The sequence below is a fragment of the Macrobrachium rosenbergii genome, chromosome 7, assembly GCF_040412425.1.
Source record: "Macrobrachium rosenbergii isolate ZJJX-2024 chromosome 7, ASM4041242v1, whole genome shotgun sequence".
NCBI classification, from domain to species: Eukaryota; Metazoa; Arthropoda; class Malacostraca; order Decapoda; family Palaemonidae; genus Macrobrachium; species Macrobrachium rosenbergii.
In genome coordinates, this window is record NC_089747.1 from 16369961 (window position 1) to 16388120 (window position 18160).

The following is an 18160-nucleotide window of genomic DNA, read 5'->3' on the forward strand; positions in this document are numbered from 1 at the left end:
CTGTCAACATTCCTACCGTTAGAAATGAAGCTTCCGAGTTGTCCAAAGGCCTGAGGGAAGAAAAGGGCAGCTTTGTGGGTAAATTCTCTCATGTGAAGAACTAGCCTGAAATTTACGGGATTTGCGACCCAGACCTTTAGAGAGTGAGCACATTTCGCCACACATGAAAACTTATCACAAGGTAAGTTAGGAAGACAAATCTGTATCTTAAGGTGGATATGAAGAGATTACTTTTACATTTAATATTTTCAACACTGATGTGAGAGATTCAAGGACGGAGAAATAAAGTCAACAAAAGGTGTCATCGATAATTACGTCTTCCCGTTCACTTTAATTATAATATGCCTTCCATGCTTCATTGTAGTAAGTATTCAAAATAAAAGCACATATAATGCAGATTACTTCTCTGTAGCAGTCCTAAATAGAAGAAATCGGTCAGGACCATGACTTCTGCTCAATTTTTCTTTGTGGTACTTTGCATATAATCATTGCGTGTTCCTTTGAGATGCACTGAATTATATACACATAAACGTATACTCTATATATCTATCTATCTATCTATCTATATATATATATATATATATATATATATATATATATATATATATATATATGTACATATATATATATATATATATATATATATATTATATATATATATATATATATATGTACATATATATATATATATATATATATATATATGTACACATACATATATATATATATATATATGTACACATACATATATATATATTATATATATATATATATATATATATATATATATATATATATATATATATATATATATATATAAAGAAACGTTGATATCTAGCAAGTTCTCTATACTGTGAAAGCATAATTACAGTATATCATCAGTGCTAAAAAATTAAATTAGAAAAATTAAAATCAACACAAAAGAATGACACAGACAAAAATATTTTTTATTAGGTAAAATACAAAAGTTAAAAACAGAAACATACGTTCAATTTTTTTTTAAGAAGACTGGAATTAGTTTTAGTTTTCTGTAAAAGTAAACTATTGTGCCGGCTTTGTCTGTCCGTCCGCACTTTTTCTGTCCGACCTCAGATCTTAAAAAGACTAAGGCTAGAGGGTTGCAAATTGGTATGTTGATTATTCACCCTCTGTAACGAACCGAGGTTTTCGGCCCTTAAGAAAAACACAGGATCTAGATGGAAATATTATTGGGGCTGCTCTGGCAGGAACACTGCAGGACAACTCCGACAGAGTCGACACGACAACCATCTCGTCCTCAAGTACAGTGCTGACGTCCTCCTCCAGTACTGACGACCACGATAGAGCCGACACGGCAACCATCTCGTCCTCCATGAAACGTACTGACGTCCTCCTCCATTTACGATGACCATGACAGAGCCGACACGGCAACCATCACGTCCTCAAGAAACTCTGCTGCTAGGACCTGACTCGCAGGTACGGATACCTGCTGCTGCTACCTTGGACCATCGGTCGATCTGCCCTCCAGAACCTGGCTCGTTGCTGCTACGAACCTGAATCTCAGGTACGGATACCTGCTGCTGCTACCCCAACAGACTCGCTGCTGCCCTGGACCATCGGTCGTTCTGCCCTGCAGAACCTGGCTCGTTGCTGTTACGAACCTGACTGACGAAGTCTGACGCCATTCACCAGACGACAGCTCGCCAGCAAGAAAAACACAAAACAACAAAAGGAGGCAACACCATCAAGGAACAATCGACAAACGATTGTTCCTAACACCTCCCCACCTAACAGAAAAAAAATTTACAATAAAATTTTTTTTTTTACAAACAAAATACTCTCCCCCGATGCTGCCACACCCCCGCCAGCCAAAACAGAACCAATCCTGGCCTAAGGTCGCCAATGTAACGAACCGAGGTTTTCGGCCCTTAAGAAAAACACAGGATCTAGATGGAAATATTATTGGGGCTGCTCTGGCAGGAACACTGCAGGACAACTCCGACAGAGTCGACACGACAACCATCTTCCTCAAATCACAGTGCTGACGTCCTCCTCCAGTACTGACGACCACGATAGAGCCGACACGGCAACCATCTCGTCCTCCATGAAACGTACTGACGTCCTCCTCCATTTACGATGACCATGACAGAGCCGACACGGCAACCATCACGTCCTCAAGAAACTCTGCTGCTAGGACTTGACTCGCAGGTACGGATACCTGCTGCTGCTACCTTGGACCATCGGTCGATCTGCCCTCCAGAACCTGGCTCGTTGCTGCTACGAACCTGAATCTCAGGTACGGATACCTGCTGCTGCTACCCCAACAGACTCGCTGCTGCCCTGGACCATCGGTCGTTCTGCCCTGCAGAACCTGGCTCGTTGCTGTTACGAACCTGACTGACGAAGTCTGACGCCATTCACCAGACGACAGCTCGCCAGCAAGAAAAACACAAAAACAACAAAAGGAGGCAACAATCCACCAAGGGAACAATCGACAAACGATTGTTCCTAACACCCTCCAATCATCAAACATACCAAATTGCAGCCCTTTAGCCTCAGTTGTTTTTATTTAGGTTAAAGTTAGCTATAATCTGGCAACAATAAAGGATATGCCACCATCGAACCGTGGTTACAGTTTCATGGTCCGCGGCTCATACAGCATTATACTGAGGCCACTGAAAGATAGACCTATTTCGGTGGCCTTGATTATACGCTGTACAGGAAACTTCAGCACATTTTTACTTGTTTTTATAGTTAGTGATTCCAGTATAAGTATGAAACTTGCATCACAGGCCTGCGATGAGATTTCAAAACTGTCATATGAAAAAGTTGCTTGCATTTGTTTGTATTTTCCCTTATACCGGAAATTGAGCTTCATGGCGCATGCTGTGCTGCCCTTGAACCCAGTGCTGCCCATCATGTCTTCCCTACCCTCCCGATCCCATACCTACCCAACCCCCACCCGGGCCGGACAAACAAGTTTGCAAGAGGAGGGTGGATGTGTCATGTCTCCCCTACCCTCCCGATCCCCTACCTACCCCGCTCCCACCCAGGCCGGACAAACAAGAAAGGTCAACTCGGATTTTATTACTATAGATTCCTTCTTACCCAAGTTACAGCCTGTTATATGGCTAAATCCACCACGGAAATCAATCCGCACTTTTAGCATCCTCTTGGTGGAGCCAAGATAAGTCCCAAGATTGCATCTGGGGCAAATATATTTATGCACCACCAACGAACACATAAGACTAAGGAGCCAGTTCTTCTTGGAGTCCTAAGAACAAGCTCTGGATTAAGACTGCAAGAATGATGTTTAAAATAATCTGAGTTAAAGCAGTTAAAAACTTGCCATCAACCGCAGAGCGTTGAGACATAAAAATTAAGTTTTTGGTACAGCAGGAATCGGACTTACAGGTTGAAACTTATTAGTTACAAGTTTCCTTAGGTATTTCTCACATAAAAGTTCTGGATAGCAACATACATGAAAGTACTTTCTGATATATTCTACGTCATTGTGAAAATGAACTCAGTCTGACGAAAGAGCAAATGTTCTATGCATTGAAGTGAAAATGATGTTAAGTTTAAAATTACAAAAAAAAGCAAGAGCTGTAAATATTAAAGCCACAACAAGTGCAACTTTTATTGCAATACACAGAAGTAAAGAAATCTCGGTCAAGTATGGGCACTGAAACATTTAAAAAAGCAAGCAGCTGTTGTTCTCACTTTCAATATTAATTAAATTAAATATTTGGGTGAAGGTTACTGACCCTCATTTGAAAAAGAAAACAAGAAGCATATACGGTACAGTTACATAACATTTGTAGTAAACAGGACGAGACCTTGGTGGACACTGATCAAAGAAGCTTTCCTACAACTGGCACAGGACCCAGAAGAGAACCCATGGCAACCCCATCAAATCTGTTAGTAAAGTTACCAACAAATGAAAAGTCTGTGTCCAGCACAGCCAATTATTAAAGTCTTTTAAAATCATCTCTAGCAAAACATTGGTAGATATAACCAGGTTCAATAAAAATTTTATTCAAAATACCTTGTATATCGTTAATAAAAAGAGAAACAACATCGAGGCTAACCATAGACAGATCAAGATCTTGGGTAATTAGGTCTGTTGCAAACGATACAAATCTTCTCTCAGTGAAACGAATAACTTATTTTTCATTATAGGGCAATGGAGCAATATACCGGGTGTTTCGAAATTAGAGGGCCCCCTCCACAGAACAAATGGGAAGTTATGAAGTTTTCTGCTATAGCCTATCTCCAAGTACATTATTTTAAATTTCTATTAAGCTATTTTTCATTTTACATTTCTTGTATTTTCAGACTGAGTTACGGAGTTAGATACAGCCATGGCTAATGACTCAGAGGAAATCAGTTGGATTGACCGAATCTGGGCTATAACCTTCAGAGAGGCCAGGGATGCTGGCACATCCTTCATTTCACGTTTCTGGATAGCTAAAACATTAAAAGAGATTAATCCTTTGTTAAAAGAAACTGGAACAAAAATCCATATGACTGTCATCGTGAAAAGAGTGAGAATCTTGGAAGGCCTGAAGTCCTTTCTCAGGAGTCAAAAGACATCATAGCTGAGGTAGTGGGTAGACCAAAAAAGTCTTTACGTAAATTGGCGCTTGAACTAGAAACAAAAAGGGGAAAGAAGAGAAGTTATAATGCTCTATATCATGAGTTGAAAAAATCTGGTATCAAGCCATTTCATGTTATCAGCAAGCCCAACATAACTCAGCAACAGAGAGAAGACTGTGCATGATTTTGTGGTTCAATTCTTAAAGATTGGGATGAAGCTGATTTTCTCCATGTTGCTGCATCAGATGAATTCTTCATTTACAAAGTCAGGAAGCCAAATCATAAAAATGACATAATTTGGGCTGCAAAGTTGGATGATATCAGCGATGACGTGCGCAATCGCCAAGTTGTGAAATTTCCTGAATGTTTGGGAATTTTTCTCTGTTTCACAGCCTAACGGTTAATGTGGATCATCAAAGAAAAAGGACAGTCATGGAATGGAGATTACTTCTGAGAAACTGTGCTTACTGGTGGAGTATTTCCTTTCCTCAAAGATCCTGAAAATGTGTTATGTGTTGAAGAAGTCACATTTTTGCATGATAAGGCACCATGTTTCAAGGCTCTTCAGACACAGGAACTGCTTCAAAACAGTGGTATCGATTTCTTCTCATCAAGTGAATTTCCAAGTAGCTCCCCTGACCTTGATGTGTGAAAACATTGGTAGTATCTTAAAGGATTGTGTTGAAGCACACACAGTGAACTATGATGGTATACCAAGCCTTGACGACCTGTGAAGAGAGGTGACCAAAGTGCTCAGGGAAATGGAGTTTGAGTCTCAGCTTTTTTGCGATTTGCTGAAATCATACCCCTCAAGAATGCAGGCTGTGGTACAGGCAGATGGAGGCCACACAAAATATTAAATACTCAGAGAAAAACTTAAATAAATACCTGTTCTGAAGTACTTTTGTTTTTGTCCATATCAATTTTAGTTTATGCTGTAGAGGGGGGTGGGGCCTCTAATTTCGAAACACCCTGTAATGTACAATTGCATAAACACTACGTGTATCTTGGTTTTTCTTGCTAGTACCTGATGTGTGCATGTGCATGTGAGTGAGCGTCAAGGCACAAATGAGCTCGTTTTTGAAATGTGTTGTGCTAATGACAATATTGAGCCAAACCACAACCTTCAAAAAGGGGGATGTTCAACAGATATTCCTCTCCGGAACAAACCAGACGATCCAGAGGTAATTTTCTCATTAACAAAGTTGCCAGACGTACATAACTTTTACAGTTTTTAAAATGAATTCCCAATAGCGTCTCCTAGAAGATGAAGAATCACGAATAAAACCACCACGCCTATTCGAATTGGATGCCATCATGGACAATGCCGTACCGCAAATTCCAACCGACAAATAAATATTCGATTATCATTTCATTGGCGACCACTTCACCTGTCAATGCAACACCTTAAAATAAGAGCCTCCGTCACCCAAATATCATTCGTTATCAGAGGACGTCTGGGTAAGACTAACGTGCTCATCGAGGTTGAGTTTCCTTCGTCATGGCTTCGTACTTCAAGCTCCTGCTGTGCATTTCCTTGGCTGTTGTCACGTGAGTCATGTTTTTTTAATATCTATTTTAGACAAACTCTCTCTCTCTCAATTACAAATTTTAGGCATTAAATAATTCATCCTGATCCTAAATGGTAACAATGTGCATAAAATGAATCAGAATCTTTAAGTAACATGAGAATCTACGTATAGGTAGAATCAGCAGTAGGAGTCTTACTAAATAGTTCATCTGAATTGACTTGAAGACACTCGAATTTTATGTAATTGCAAAAAAGTAATGTTAATGTTTAGGAGGAAAAATCAGAGAAGATAAGTCTAAATTAACGAACTACTCCCTGATCTTATTAGGAATTGGTTGAAATATTTTCACCGGATTTTAATTTAAAACTGGAACACAGTACTATGCCTGTTAAATGATGTTAGAATTATAGTTTCAGAGAAGACACATTGGCCTGACAGATTAGAGATAGTCATCAACTCCCTGACCGTCATGAAAAAAAAAATAGTATTTTTAAAATAGAGGCTGACCTATCAATAAGACAGTTTCAATGCCCTTACTTACCCGGACCTGACTGAAAGAGAAAAGGCAAAGGTAGAGTGAGACTAACCTGTAGGAAGCGACACAATTGGCTTCGCAGAGAAAATGTTGAGAAAAATCAACGCCACCAGAATTTCCTTGGATCTCTTGGCTTAAATTTCCTCTGTTAGATCTTATTCAAGGCCATTTGTCAGCAGGGGAAAGTTTACGATATCAATCAATTTCAGTTAGCTAATGGAAATTAATTTTATTTTTATTATTTGCAGCGTTTCTGGGCGGTTCCCCATTTGTAGTGATTGTCGGTTGGTCAGGTGTGAGGGAGACCCCGGGACACTTATCTGCCCTTTCGGGGTAGTAAGGAGCGAGTGTAGATGCTGCTATGAATGTCGCAAGGTTAGTTTAATCTCTTTCTCAGTGTTGGAAGCGAGACTTTCCTTTTTAATTTTACTGTTAAAACTTTTTACATAAGGGTGGTAGTTACCATTCTGAAAATCTTGAATGCAAATGGGTAATTTCTTGCAGTAACCAATTTCTTTGGTTCAGATTCTTGCTATTCTTGTTCTTGAAGAAGAAAAGTTTTCCTTGAAAGTAACTGCTGTATCGGAAATGTCACATACCCCATTCTTCCACGGACATTTCTCTTGCAAGGAACGACTTTCCTAGAATACATTATACGGCTCATTCGAGTCACTTAACTGCCAGTATGAGGCAGTAACGAGAGGCAGTGCGGATGCTGTTTCGAATGTCGTAAGGTTAGTTTAGTTCCTCTTTCAGTACTAAAAATTAAAATTTCCTTTTCATAGAAACATCAGAACTCTTACATTAAGGATAATTGCTACGTTATTATGCGCAAATAGGAATCTTCTTGCAAAAAAATTGCTTCTTTGTCCTTGGTGCTTGCTATTCTTTTTCCTTGACAAAAAATGTCACTTGTAGTTTGCAAGGAACTACGCTCTACATTCTACATTTCAGGGCCCAGGTGAAGAGTGCGGTGGCCCTATGAACGTCTTAGGCACCTGCGCTGAAGGGCTGATCTGTGGCACAGGAGAAACGGGAGGACGTCATTGCCTGGGAGTTTGATATGTCCCGCAGTAGGGTCGCCGGTGGCTTGGAAAAGGACCGTGCTTCCAGAGAAGGGTGGTTGGCTGGTAAATTTTTTCCAGAGAGTTTGACTGGATCTTTCGAGGCGGTGGGGGTGGGATTCTGAAGGCCGACGAATTCAATTATAGTTGGTAATAAAGTATAAGCAGTTGTCATTAGGCATTTAAAGTTTTCATAAGGTATTGAAAGTTGTCATAATGTTTCAAATTGTCATAAACTTATAGGGATCATCAATTCTGGAATTTTTATTTTCCCCAGATAAAAATGAATTTTTTAATGAATATCAATAAACTGAAAGAAGAACTTCATAAATAAAAAAAATTGACTTTCAATTATTTTAAAAGAGCAGCTTCCAATAGTCTTCCCTACAAGCGGAGAGAAAGAGATAGAAAAGGAAGTTTCAAACTGTATTGCATTATGTCTCAAATTACTTTTGTTTTTTACACATCTCCGTATAGGTGAATCATTTACTCCAAAAGAACCTCTTTTATCATTGTACTCTTTTTGAACTAAAAGAAAAATCAAAAGCCTGTATACCTAGTATGGGAATTTGTAGAGTACCTTCGGCCTCCACACTTTCTATCCTTTTACTTTATCTTCATCCCCCTTTCCTTTCTTCAATCTTGCTGTCCAACCTCTCTAACTATTACTTCTTAATGCAAATGTGGCGTTTTCTTCCAGTTCCATCTTTGGATCCAAGTACATTGTCTCCTTCACCTTCATTTTCTGGATTTTTTTTAGCCAGAACCACTTACAGGCAATTATAACTTGCTAGCGATGATATTAAAAGGCCATTTGCTAGCCAACTAGTCAACTCTGCTTTACCTATATATATATATATATATATATATATATATATATATATATATATATATATATATATATATATACATATATACTGTATATATATACACACACACACATATATATATATATATACATGTTCAGAAGTTTTGACGCCTAGCAAGTCGGATACGTAATATGAATAGGATGACCACAAGGAGGTGATACATAGTTTCGTACTTTATTCTATGCCAACGTTTCAAACCCCAGCTTCATCATCAGGAGTAAAAAAAGAAACGACAAAAAATAAACCAGCACAACAGACTGACTGAAATAAAAAATGACTTGAATGTGGTAAAATATACCACTTAACAACGGAAACATATGACCCTGGAATGCACACTCAAAACGAAGAACTTTTTCAAGAGATGAACGGAGGATCAGAAGAAGTTTGGCTGTTCAGCGATGGAACTAGTTAGTTAGCGATTCCATTATAAGCAAGGAAGATTCATTTGCTGCTTGAGCTGTGATTTCAAAATTGTCATAGGAAATAGCTGACTTGCATTTGTTTCCATTTTGCCTAATGTCTGAAGGTTCCGAAGGCTCCTTGTTACTTAAGTTACAGCCTGTTCTGTGGCTAACTCCACGATGGGAATCAATCAGCACTTTTAGCATCCTCTTAGGGCAAGTTGACCTGTACATTTTGAACGAATACATAAGTTGTGTATACCTTAGTCTAACCAGACCACTGAGCTGATTAACAGCTCTCCTAGGGCTGGCCCGAAGGATTAGATTTATTTTACGTGGTTAAGAACCAATTGGTTACCTAGCAACGGGACCTACAGCTTATTGTGGAATCCGAACCACATTATAACGGGGAATGAATTTCTATCACCAGAAATAAATTTCTCTAATTCTTCATTGGCCGGTCGGAGAACCGACCTCGGGCCCAGCAGAGTGCTAGCCGAGAACGATAGCAACCCGTCCAATGGGGAACTTCAACGAATATGACTTCTGAAGCAGTTGTTCCCGGAGTCCTAAGAACAAGCTCTGGATTAAAACAAGAAGAATGTTGTTTACAATAATCTAAGTAAAATGTTGTTATAAACTTGTCATCAACCGTAGAACGTTATGAGTGACCAAAATTGAAAGTTTTCGTTCAACAGGAATAGGAACTGCAGGCTGACATGTATTAATTACAAGTTTCCTTGGGTACTTCTCAAAAAACAGTCTTGGCTAGAAACATTCATAAAAGTACCTTCTAATATATTCCATGTCACTGCGAAAATGAATCCAGTCTGACGAAAGAGAAAAGGCTCTACGCAACAATGTGAAAATGACTTAAAAAAAATGGAAAAGCTGTAAACATTAAAGCCAAGACCAGTGTAGCTTTTATAGCGTTAGCCTGCAGAAGACGGGAAATGGTGGTCAGATCTGGTTATTAAAACATTTTAAAAAAGCAAGCAATTATTGTTTTCACGTTCAATAATGAAATTGATATTAGGGTGAAAATTGCTCAGCAGCAACTCTTTTTAGAAATGATCAAAATGTTCATCTACATAACGTTTGTAGTAAAGAGGACGAGACCTCGGTGGACACTAATCCAAGAAACTTTCCTCCAAAGGACCATTAAAATATTTGCTGAAGAAGGACCCACAGAAGAACCTTTGGTATCAGCGTCAAATCTGTTAGTAAGGTTGCCGGGAAGTAAAAAGTCCGTGTTCAACAGAGCCAAGTATAAAAGTTTTTAAATTCCTCTCTATCAGTACCTCGGTAGATAAAACCAGGTTCAATAAAAATTTTATTGAAAACAATTTGTATCATTGTTTGAAATGGTACATTAGTAACAAGAGAAACGACATCGAGGTTAACCACAGACAGATCGAGGTCTTGATTAATTACGTCTCCAGTAAACGATTCAAATCTCCTCTTAATGGAACGAATGACTTATTTTTCATTACAGAGGAATGTAAAGTTCAAGAGCATAAACACCGAGTGTTGGTTTTTCTTGTTGGTACTAGATGTGTGTGAATGCATGTGAGCCAGCGTCCAAGCACAAACGAGCTCGTTTTTGGAATGCATTATGGTAATGTGGTAACTGATAACAACCAAAACTCTCAAATCAGGGGATGTCCAACAAAGAGCCAGGTTCCTCTCCGGATGAAACCGGAGGAGACAAAGGGATTTTCCTACTGTTCAAGTTGCCAAACATAGTGTTACAACTTTTCAAAACATTTAAAACAACTCCTCTTTGGCGTCTTCAAGAAGAAGAAAACTCAAGAACAAAACCACGACGCCTACTCGCAACAGAGGCCATTGTTGGCACATCGGATCACACCGCGAACTACCAGAAAAATAAACACTCGATTACTGTTTCATCGGCGACCATTTCGCCTGACAATGCACCACCTAAACTAAAGCAATAGTCTTTGTTGCCATAATTACCATTCGCTATCCCGACGGCGTTCCGATAAGGCCTGCAGAGGAGGACCTTTTCGTCATCACGTGTTCCCTGCTCAGAGAGGTTGTGTTTTGTTCGTCATGGCTTCGCACTTCAAGCTGCTGCTGTGCTTTTCCCTGGCAATTGTCGCGTGAGTCAAGTCTCGTGTTTTTGTTAAATTCTCTTGTGAATACGATGCATTACATAAGAAGTGTGAGTTCCTTTAAATAACATGAAAATGCGCATAAAGGTAGAATGAGCAGTCGGAGACTATTTCCTATGAGACATTCGAATTTTATGTTAATACGAAAGTCTGTATTGGATAACGTTATGAAGAAGTATACGTGAAGAAGATAAGGCAATATTTTGGGTGGATCCATGAACTCAATGGGTATTAGTTAAAGGTTATGATTTGGTTTTAGTTAAAACTCGAATAAAGCATTTTTTCTAATAAATAACGTTAGAATTATAACTGTGGAACAAACTCATCATTTAGACAGATGAAGAAACCAGTTATCATCTCCCTGATACGTACTCGTTTTTCAAAAAAATGCCGACCTGTTTGACAACTTAATGCCCCTAGCTTGCCCACACCTGATTCAAAAGAGAAATGTTTAATAGAGAGTGAAACTAAACTCCTAGGAAGAAACACAATTTCCTTCGCAAAATGTTAACGAAAAGCAGAGCAACCAGACGAGGTGACGGATTTCGAAGCTTCATCTCGGCAAATTACTTGCTCAGGTTCTTTGGTTCTCTCAGTTTAAATTTCCACTTTGAGATCTTATTCAAGTCATTTGTCAGCAGGAAAAAGGTAACAATAACAATGTAAACTTGTATTTTTATCAACTAAAGTATTGCTGTATTTTTTTGCAGCGTTTCTGGATTGACCTGTATCAACTGTGCAACAGTTAAATGTGCCAGTCCTGAGTCACTGAACTGCCAGTATGGGGCAGTAGAGAGGCAGTGCGGATGCTGCTATGAATGTCGTAAGGTTAGTTCAGTGTCTCTTCAGTGCTGGAAATGAGAATTCCCGTTTTAATCTTAACATCAAAACGTTTTACCTATTGCTAGTTGCTATCTTGAAAAATTAATGGCAAATGGTAATTTTCTTGCAAAAAATAGCTTCTTTCTCATAGATACTTTGTTTTCTTGCAAATGACGAGAATCTTAAAAAGGTATACGCTCCTTTCCAGGGTGTGGGCGAAGAGTGCGGTGGCCCCTTGAACATCTATGGCACTTGCGCTGAGGGGTTGATTTGTAAGGGTGGGGACGGGACACTAAGACGAGGTCGCTGCAAGGCCCGGCGACCATAAGTCCTACAATAGGGGTCCGCTGGTTTGGATAAGGACCGTGCTTCCAGAGATAGGGTGGATGGTTAGTTAACTACAAGGAAAACTTGGTTGGATCAATTGGGTTGAGGGCACGGGTTCTGAAGGAAGACAACTCCAAAAGACTGACTGGCTATCTAACGCTGGAAATAAGTAGATAAGATGGAATGTATTGTCTCTCACTTAGTACTTGCCCCCTTATTTCACAGAGGCCGCTGTTTCACTTATTAGTTAGCCATAAGGTTTTTAAAGTTTTTATAATGTATTAAAAGTTGTTATAACGTTTCACATTATCAGAACTTATTAAAGGATCACTAATTCTGGAATTTTTAATTTCCATAGATTTAATTACATCTTTTTTATGAACATGAATAAACTGACCTAAAACTGGATTGTAAATAAAAAAAAAACTGACCAATGACACAACAAGAAAAATCTACTGTAAGAGTGATATTTAGCTAACAACCCTTGATGGGTTATAATTTTAACAAAGCACCTCCCAACACTTTCCGGCCACCAGCGGAGAGATGGACAAAGAAAGGGAACTTTCAACTACATTACATTTTTCTCAAATCACGTGTTGTATTTTACATAAACCTGTGTGGGTGAGTCGTATACTTCAAAACAACTTCTTTTATAATTGTACTGTTTCGGAGCTGAAAGGGGAAAATGAATAGCACAGAAAAATATTGCGCTAGTAAATTACTCGAAGGCAGAATTGCTTCAGAGCCTCCAAAACACTTCGAATTAAAATTTGCAGGTTGCGTAGGTAGTCACTGAGTTTGCTAAGCTAGCTGTCAACATTCCTAGTGTTAAAATTAAAGTTTCCTGACTTGTCTAAAGGCCTGAAGGAGGAAAAGGGTAGCTTAGTGGGCAAAGTCTCTCATGCAAAGGGCTAGCCTGAAATTTACGGGACTTGCGACCTAAACCTTTAGAGAACGAGCACATTTCGCCACACAAGAAAACTTATCACAAGGTAAGTTAGGAAGACGAATCTGTATCTTAAGGTGGATGTGAAGAGATTACATTTACATTTAATGTTTTCAACACTGATCTCAGAGACGCAAGGACGGAGAAACCAAGTCAACATAAGGTGTCATCGATAATTACGTCTTCCCGTTCACTTTTACTATAATATGCCTCCCCTGCTTCACTGTAGCAAGTATTCAAAATATATGAGCATATATAATGCAAACTGCTTCTTTGTAGCAGTCCTAAATAGAAGAAATCGATCAGGACCATGACTTCTGCTCAATTTTTCCTTGTGGTACTTTTGCATATAATCACATGTGCTCCTCTGAGATGCAGTGAGTTATATACACATACACGTATACTTTATATATATATATATATATATATATATATATATATATATATATATATATATATATATATATATATATATATATATATATATATATATATATATATATAGAAGTTGATATTTAGCAAGTGCTTTATTCTGTGAAAGCATAACTACAGTATTCCATCAGTGCTAAAAAAGAAATTACAAAAAATTAAAATCAACATATAATAATGACTTAAACAGAAATATTTTTATTAGGTAAATAAAAAAGTTAAAAACAGAAACGTACGTTCTGAACCAACCTAATGCCTTATTATACAAACTCTGAGTGATCTGGAAATCGCAATCATAACGGAGAATTCTTTTAAGAAGACTGGGATTAGTTTCAGTTTTCTGAAAAGAAAACTATTGTGCCGGTTTCTCTGTCCGTCCGCACTTTTTCTGTCCGACCTCAGATCTTAACAACTACTGAGGCTAGAGGGCTGCAAGTTGGTGTGTTGACCATTCACGCTCCAATCATCAAACATAGCAAATTGCAGCCCTCTAGCCTCAGTAGTTTTCATTTTATTTAAGGTTAAAGTTAGTTATAATCGTGCGTCTGGCAACGATATAGGATAGGCCACCACAGGGCAGTGGTTAAAGTTCCATGGTCCGCGGCGCATACAGCATTATACCGAGACCACCGAAAGGTAGATTGTTTTCGGTGGCCTTGATTATATGCTGTACAGAAAACTCGACTGCCTCGAAAAAAACTTCAGCACATATTTACTTGTTTTTATAGTTAGTGATTCCAGTATAAGTAGGGAACTTTCATCACAGGCTTGCGATGAGATTTCAAAACTATCATATGAAAAAGTTGCGTCCATTTGTTTGTATTTTCCCTGATACCTGAAAATGAGCTTGACGGTGCATGCTGTGCTGCCCTTGAACCCAATGCTGCCCGTCATGTCTCCCTAACCCCCACCCCCACCATCCCATACCTACCTCGTCCCCACCCGGGCCGGACAAACAAGAAAGATCCATTTGGATTTTATTATTATAGAGTCCTTCTTACCCAAGCTACAGCCTATTATGTGGCTAAATCCACCACGGAAATCAATCCGCACTTTTAGCATACTCTTGGGGCCAAGATAAATCCCAAGATTGCATCTGGGGCAAATATATTTACGTACCATCAACGAACACATAAGACTAAGGAGCCAGTTCCTCTTGGAGTCCTAAGAACAAGCTCTAGACAGCAAGAATGATGTTTAAAATAATCTGAGTTAAAGTAGTTAAAAACTTGCCATCGACCGCAGAGCGTTGAGACATAAAAATTAAGTTTTTAGTACAGCAGGAATCGGAATTGCAGGTTGAAACTTATTAGTTCCAAGTTTCCTCAGATATTTCTCACATAAAAGTTCTGGATAGCAACATACATGAAAGTACTTTCTGATATATTCTACGTCATTGTGAAAATGAACTCAGTCTGACGAAAGAGCAAAGGTTCTATGCATTGGAGTGAACATGATGTTAAGTTTAAAATTACAAAAAAAAAGCAAGAGCTGTAAATATTGAAGCCAAAACAAGTGCAACTTTTATTGCAATAAACAGAAGTAAAGAAATCTCGGTCAGGTCTGGGTATTGAAACATTTAAAAAAGCAAGCAGCTGTTGTTCTCACTTTCAATATTAAATTAAATATTTGGGTGAAGGTTACTGACCCTCATTTGAAAAAGAACAAAAGAAACATATACATAACATTTGTAGTAAACAGGACGAGACCTTGGTGGACACTGATCACAGAAGCTTTCCTACAACTGGCACAGGACCCAGAAGAGAACCCATGGCAACCCCATCAACTCTGTTTGTAAGGTTACCAACAAATGAAAAGTCTGTGTCCAGCACAGCCAATTATTAAAGTCTTTTAAAATCATCTCTAGCAAAACCTTGGTAGATATAACCACGTTCAATAAAAATTTTATTCAAAATAACTTGTATATCGTTAATAAAAAGAGAAACCACATCGAGGCTAATCATAGACAGATCAAGATCTTGGGTAATTAGGTGTCTTGCAAACGATACAAATCTTCTCTCAGTGAAACGAATCACTTATTTTTCATTATAGGGCAACGGAGCAATATAATGTACAATTGCATAAACACTACGCGTATCTTGGTTTTTCTTGCTAGTACTTGATGTGTGCATATGCATGTGAGTGAGCGTCAAGGCAAAAATGAGCACGTTTTTTAAATGCATTTGTGTTAATGACAAAACTGAGCCAAACCATAACCTTCAAAAAGGGGGATGTTCAACAGATATTCCTCTCCGGAACAAACCAGAAGATCCAGAGGTAATTTTCGAATTAACAAAGTTGCCAGACATACATAACTGTTACAGTTTTTAAAATGAATTCCCAATAGCGTCTCCTAGAAGATGAAAAATCACGAATAAAACCACCACGCCTATTCGAATTGGACGCCATCATGGACACTGCCGTACCGCAAATTCCAGCCGACAAATAAATATTCGATTATTATTTCATTGGCGACCACTTCGCCTGTCGATGCAACACCTTAAAATAAGAGCCTCCGTCACCCAAAGCATTCGTTTTCAGACGACGTCTGGGTAAGACTAACGTGCTCACCGAGGTTGAGTTTCCTTCGTCATGGCTTCGTACTTCAAGCTCCTGCTGTGCATTTCCTTGGCTGTTGTCACGTGAGTGATGTTTTTTTTATATTTATTTTAGACAAACTCTCTCTCTCTCTCAATTACAAATTTGATGCATTAATTAATTCATCCTGATCCTAAATGGTGACAATGTGCATAAAATGAATTAGTATCTTTAAGTAGCATGAGAATCTACGTATAAGTAGAATGAGCAGTGGGAGTCTTACTATTTAGTTCATATGAATTGACTTGAAGACACTCGAACTATATGTTTATTGGGAAAAAGTAATGTTAATGTTAAGGAGGAAAAATTAGTGAAGAAGATAAGTCTATATTAATGGATTAATCCCTGATCTTATTAGGTATTGGTTAAAATATTTTCACTGGGTTTTAATTTAAAACTGGAATACAGTACTATGACTGTTAAATTACATTAGAACTATAGGTTCAGAACAAACACATTGGCCTGACAGATTAGACATAGTCATCAACTCCCTGACCGTTATAAAAAAATAGTTATTCTTAAAACAAAGGCCGACCTATTATATCAATAAGACAGTTTCACTGCCCTTGCTTACCCAGACCTGACTGAAAAGAGAAAATGGAAAGATAGAGTGAGATATACCTGTAGGAAGTGACACAATTGGCTTCGCAGAGAAAATGTTAAGAAAATTCAACGCCACTAGAATTTCCTTGGCTCTTTCGGCTCAAATTTCCTCTTTAGATCTTATTCAAGGCCATTTGTCAGCAAGAAAAAAGTTTACGGTAACAATCAATACCAGCTAGCTGATGGAAAACGCTTTGATTTTTATTATTTGCAGAGTTTCTGGGCTGTCCTGTCTCCCTTGTGAATTAGTCCGTTGCCCAAGTCCTGAGTCACTTAATTGCCCTTATGGGAAAGTAATGGACCCGTGTAGATGCTGCTATGAATGTCGTAAGGTTAGTTTAGTCTTTCTCAGTATTGGAAGCGAGACTTTCCTTTTTAATTTTACCGTTAAAACTCTTTTCGTTAGGGTGGTAGTTGCTATCCTGAAGATCTTACATGCAAATGGGTATTTCCTTGCAATAAATAATTTCTTTGTTTTAGATACTTGCTAATCTTATTCTTAGAGAAGACATGTTTTCTTAGAAAGTAACTGCTGTCTCGAAATGTTATATATCCATTTCTTCTATGGATTTCTCTTGCAAGGGACGACTCTCTTAGAATACATTATACTCTCCATTCTAGGGCAAAGGTGAATTGTGCGGTGGCCCCTCAAACTTCCTTGGCACCTGCGCACAAGGGCTGATCTGTCAGGGCATGGACGGACGAGGTCGTTGTAAAGCCCAGCGACGGTACGGACGGTAGTATGAATCCTCTGTGGCTTAGAAAAGGACCATGTTTCCGAAGAAAGGCGTGGCTGGTTGGTGAACTTGCTTTCAGAGATGGATGGTTGGCTCTAACTGAGTGGAGCCGTGGATCCTGAAGGAAGACGACTTGAAAAGATTTTCTGGTAGATGGGTCTTAATTACAGCGGCCGCTGTTTTAATTACCAATTGGTCATACGACAGCCAAATTGTTATCAGGTATTAAAAGTTGTCGTCAGGTTTCACACTGTCAAAACTTAATAAAAGCACCATCAATTCGGGAATTTTTATTTTCCATAGATATAAATGCATCTTTTTACGAGTATCAGAAAATCGAATGAAAAACTTCATGTCTCACAAGAAAAATCTATTCTGGATGAGTGATGTCTACCCAGCAAACCCTGATTACTTATAATTTTAACTGAGCACCTAATACTTTTCCCTACCAGCGGAGAGAAGAAATAGAAAAGGAACTTTCAAACTATATTACAATTTTTTCTCAAATTACTTGTTGTAGTGTGGATAACTCTGTGTGGATGAATCATATACCGCAAAAGAACTTTTACGATTGTACTGCTTTG

General features: G+C 38.5%; 2 protein-coding genes and 1 long non-coding RNA gene across 4 annotated transcripts in view; all 3 read left to right on the forward strand.

The window, feature by feature from the left end:
* The first annotated feature begins 5087 nt into the window (after window positions 1–5087).
* LOC136840184 (single insulin-like growth factor-binding domain protein-2) overlaps window positions 5088–18160 on the forward strand; it is a 44150-nt gene continuing 31077 nt past the window's right edge. The window contains exons 1-3 of one of the 2 annotated variants that reach the window (XM_067106670.1): window positions 5088–6129; window positions 6894–7020; window positions 7600–8329. In XM_067106670.1, the coding sequence (XP_066962771.1) occupies window positions 6080–6129; window positions 6894–7020; window positions 7600–7707 (285 nt within the window). In that variant the 5' untranslated portion in view covers window positions 5088–6079 and the 3' untranslated portion in view covers window positions 7708–8329. Of the gene's footprint in view, window positions 6130–6893; window positions 7021–7599; window positions 8330–18160 lie in introns of those variants that run through there. The other variant, XM_067106668.1, reaches the window with a different exon arrangement.
* On the forward strand, window positions 10824–12599 carry LOC136840507 (single insulin-like growth factor-binding domain protein-2). The gene is made up of 3 exons (XM_067107167.1): window positions 10824–11102; window positions 11825–11942; window positions 12145–12599. Exons 1-3 carry the CDS (start codon window positions 11053–11055, stop codon window positions 12262–12264), a joined length of 288 nt encoding a protein of 95 aa, XP_066963268.1. The 5' UTR covers window positions 10824–11052; the 3' UTR covers window positions 12265–12599.
* LOC136840187 (uncharacterized) lies at window positions 16156–18014 on the forward strand. Its single transcript, XR_010853551.1, has 3 exons — window positions 16156–16280; window positions 17054–17171; window positions 17461–18014. It is a non-coding gene; the product is annotated as an uncharacterized lncRNA (long non-coding RNA).

What these genes read in the sequence shown, in the direction of transcription:
- LOC136840507 (XM_067107167.1), top strand. Translation starts at nt 11,053, where the DNA reads ATGGCTTCGCACTTCAAGCTGCTGCTGTGCTTTTCCCTGGCAATTGTC. An exon ending in TTTTCCCTGGCAATTGTCGC is followed by an intron (nt 11,103 to 11,824) that starts GTGAGTCAAGTC and finishes ATTTTTTTGCAG; the next exon opens with CGTTTCTGGATTGACCTGTA. An exon ending in GCTGCTATGAATGTCGTAAG is followed by an intron (nt 11,943 to 12,144) that starts GTTAGTTCAGTG and finishes GCTCCTTTCCAG; the next exon opens with GGTGTGGGCGAAGAGTGCGG.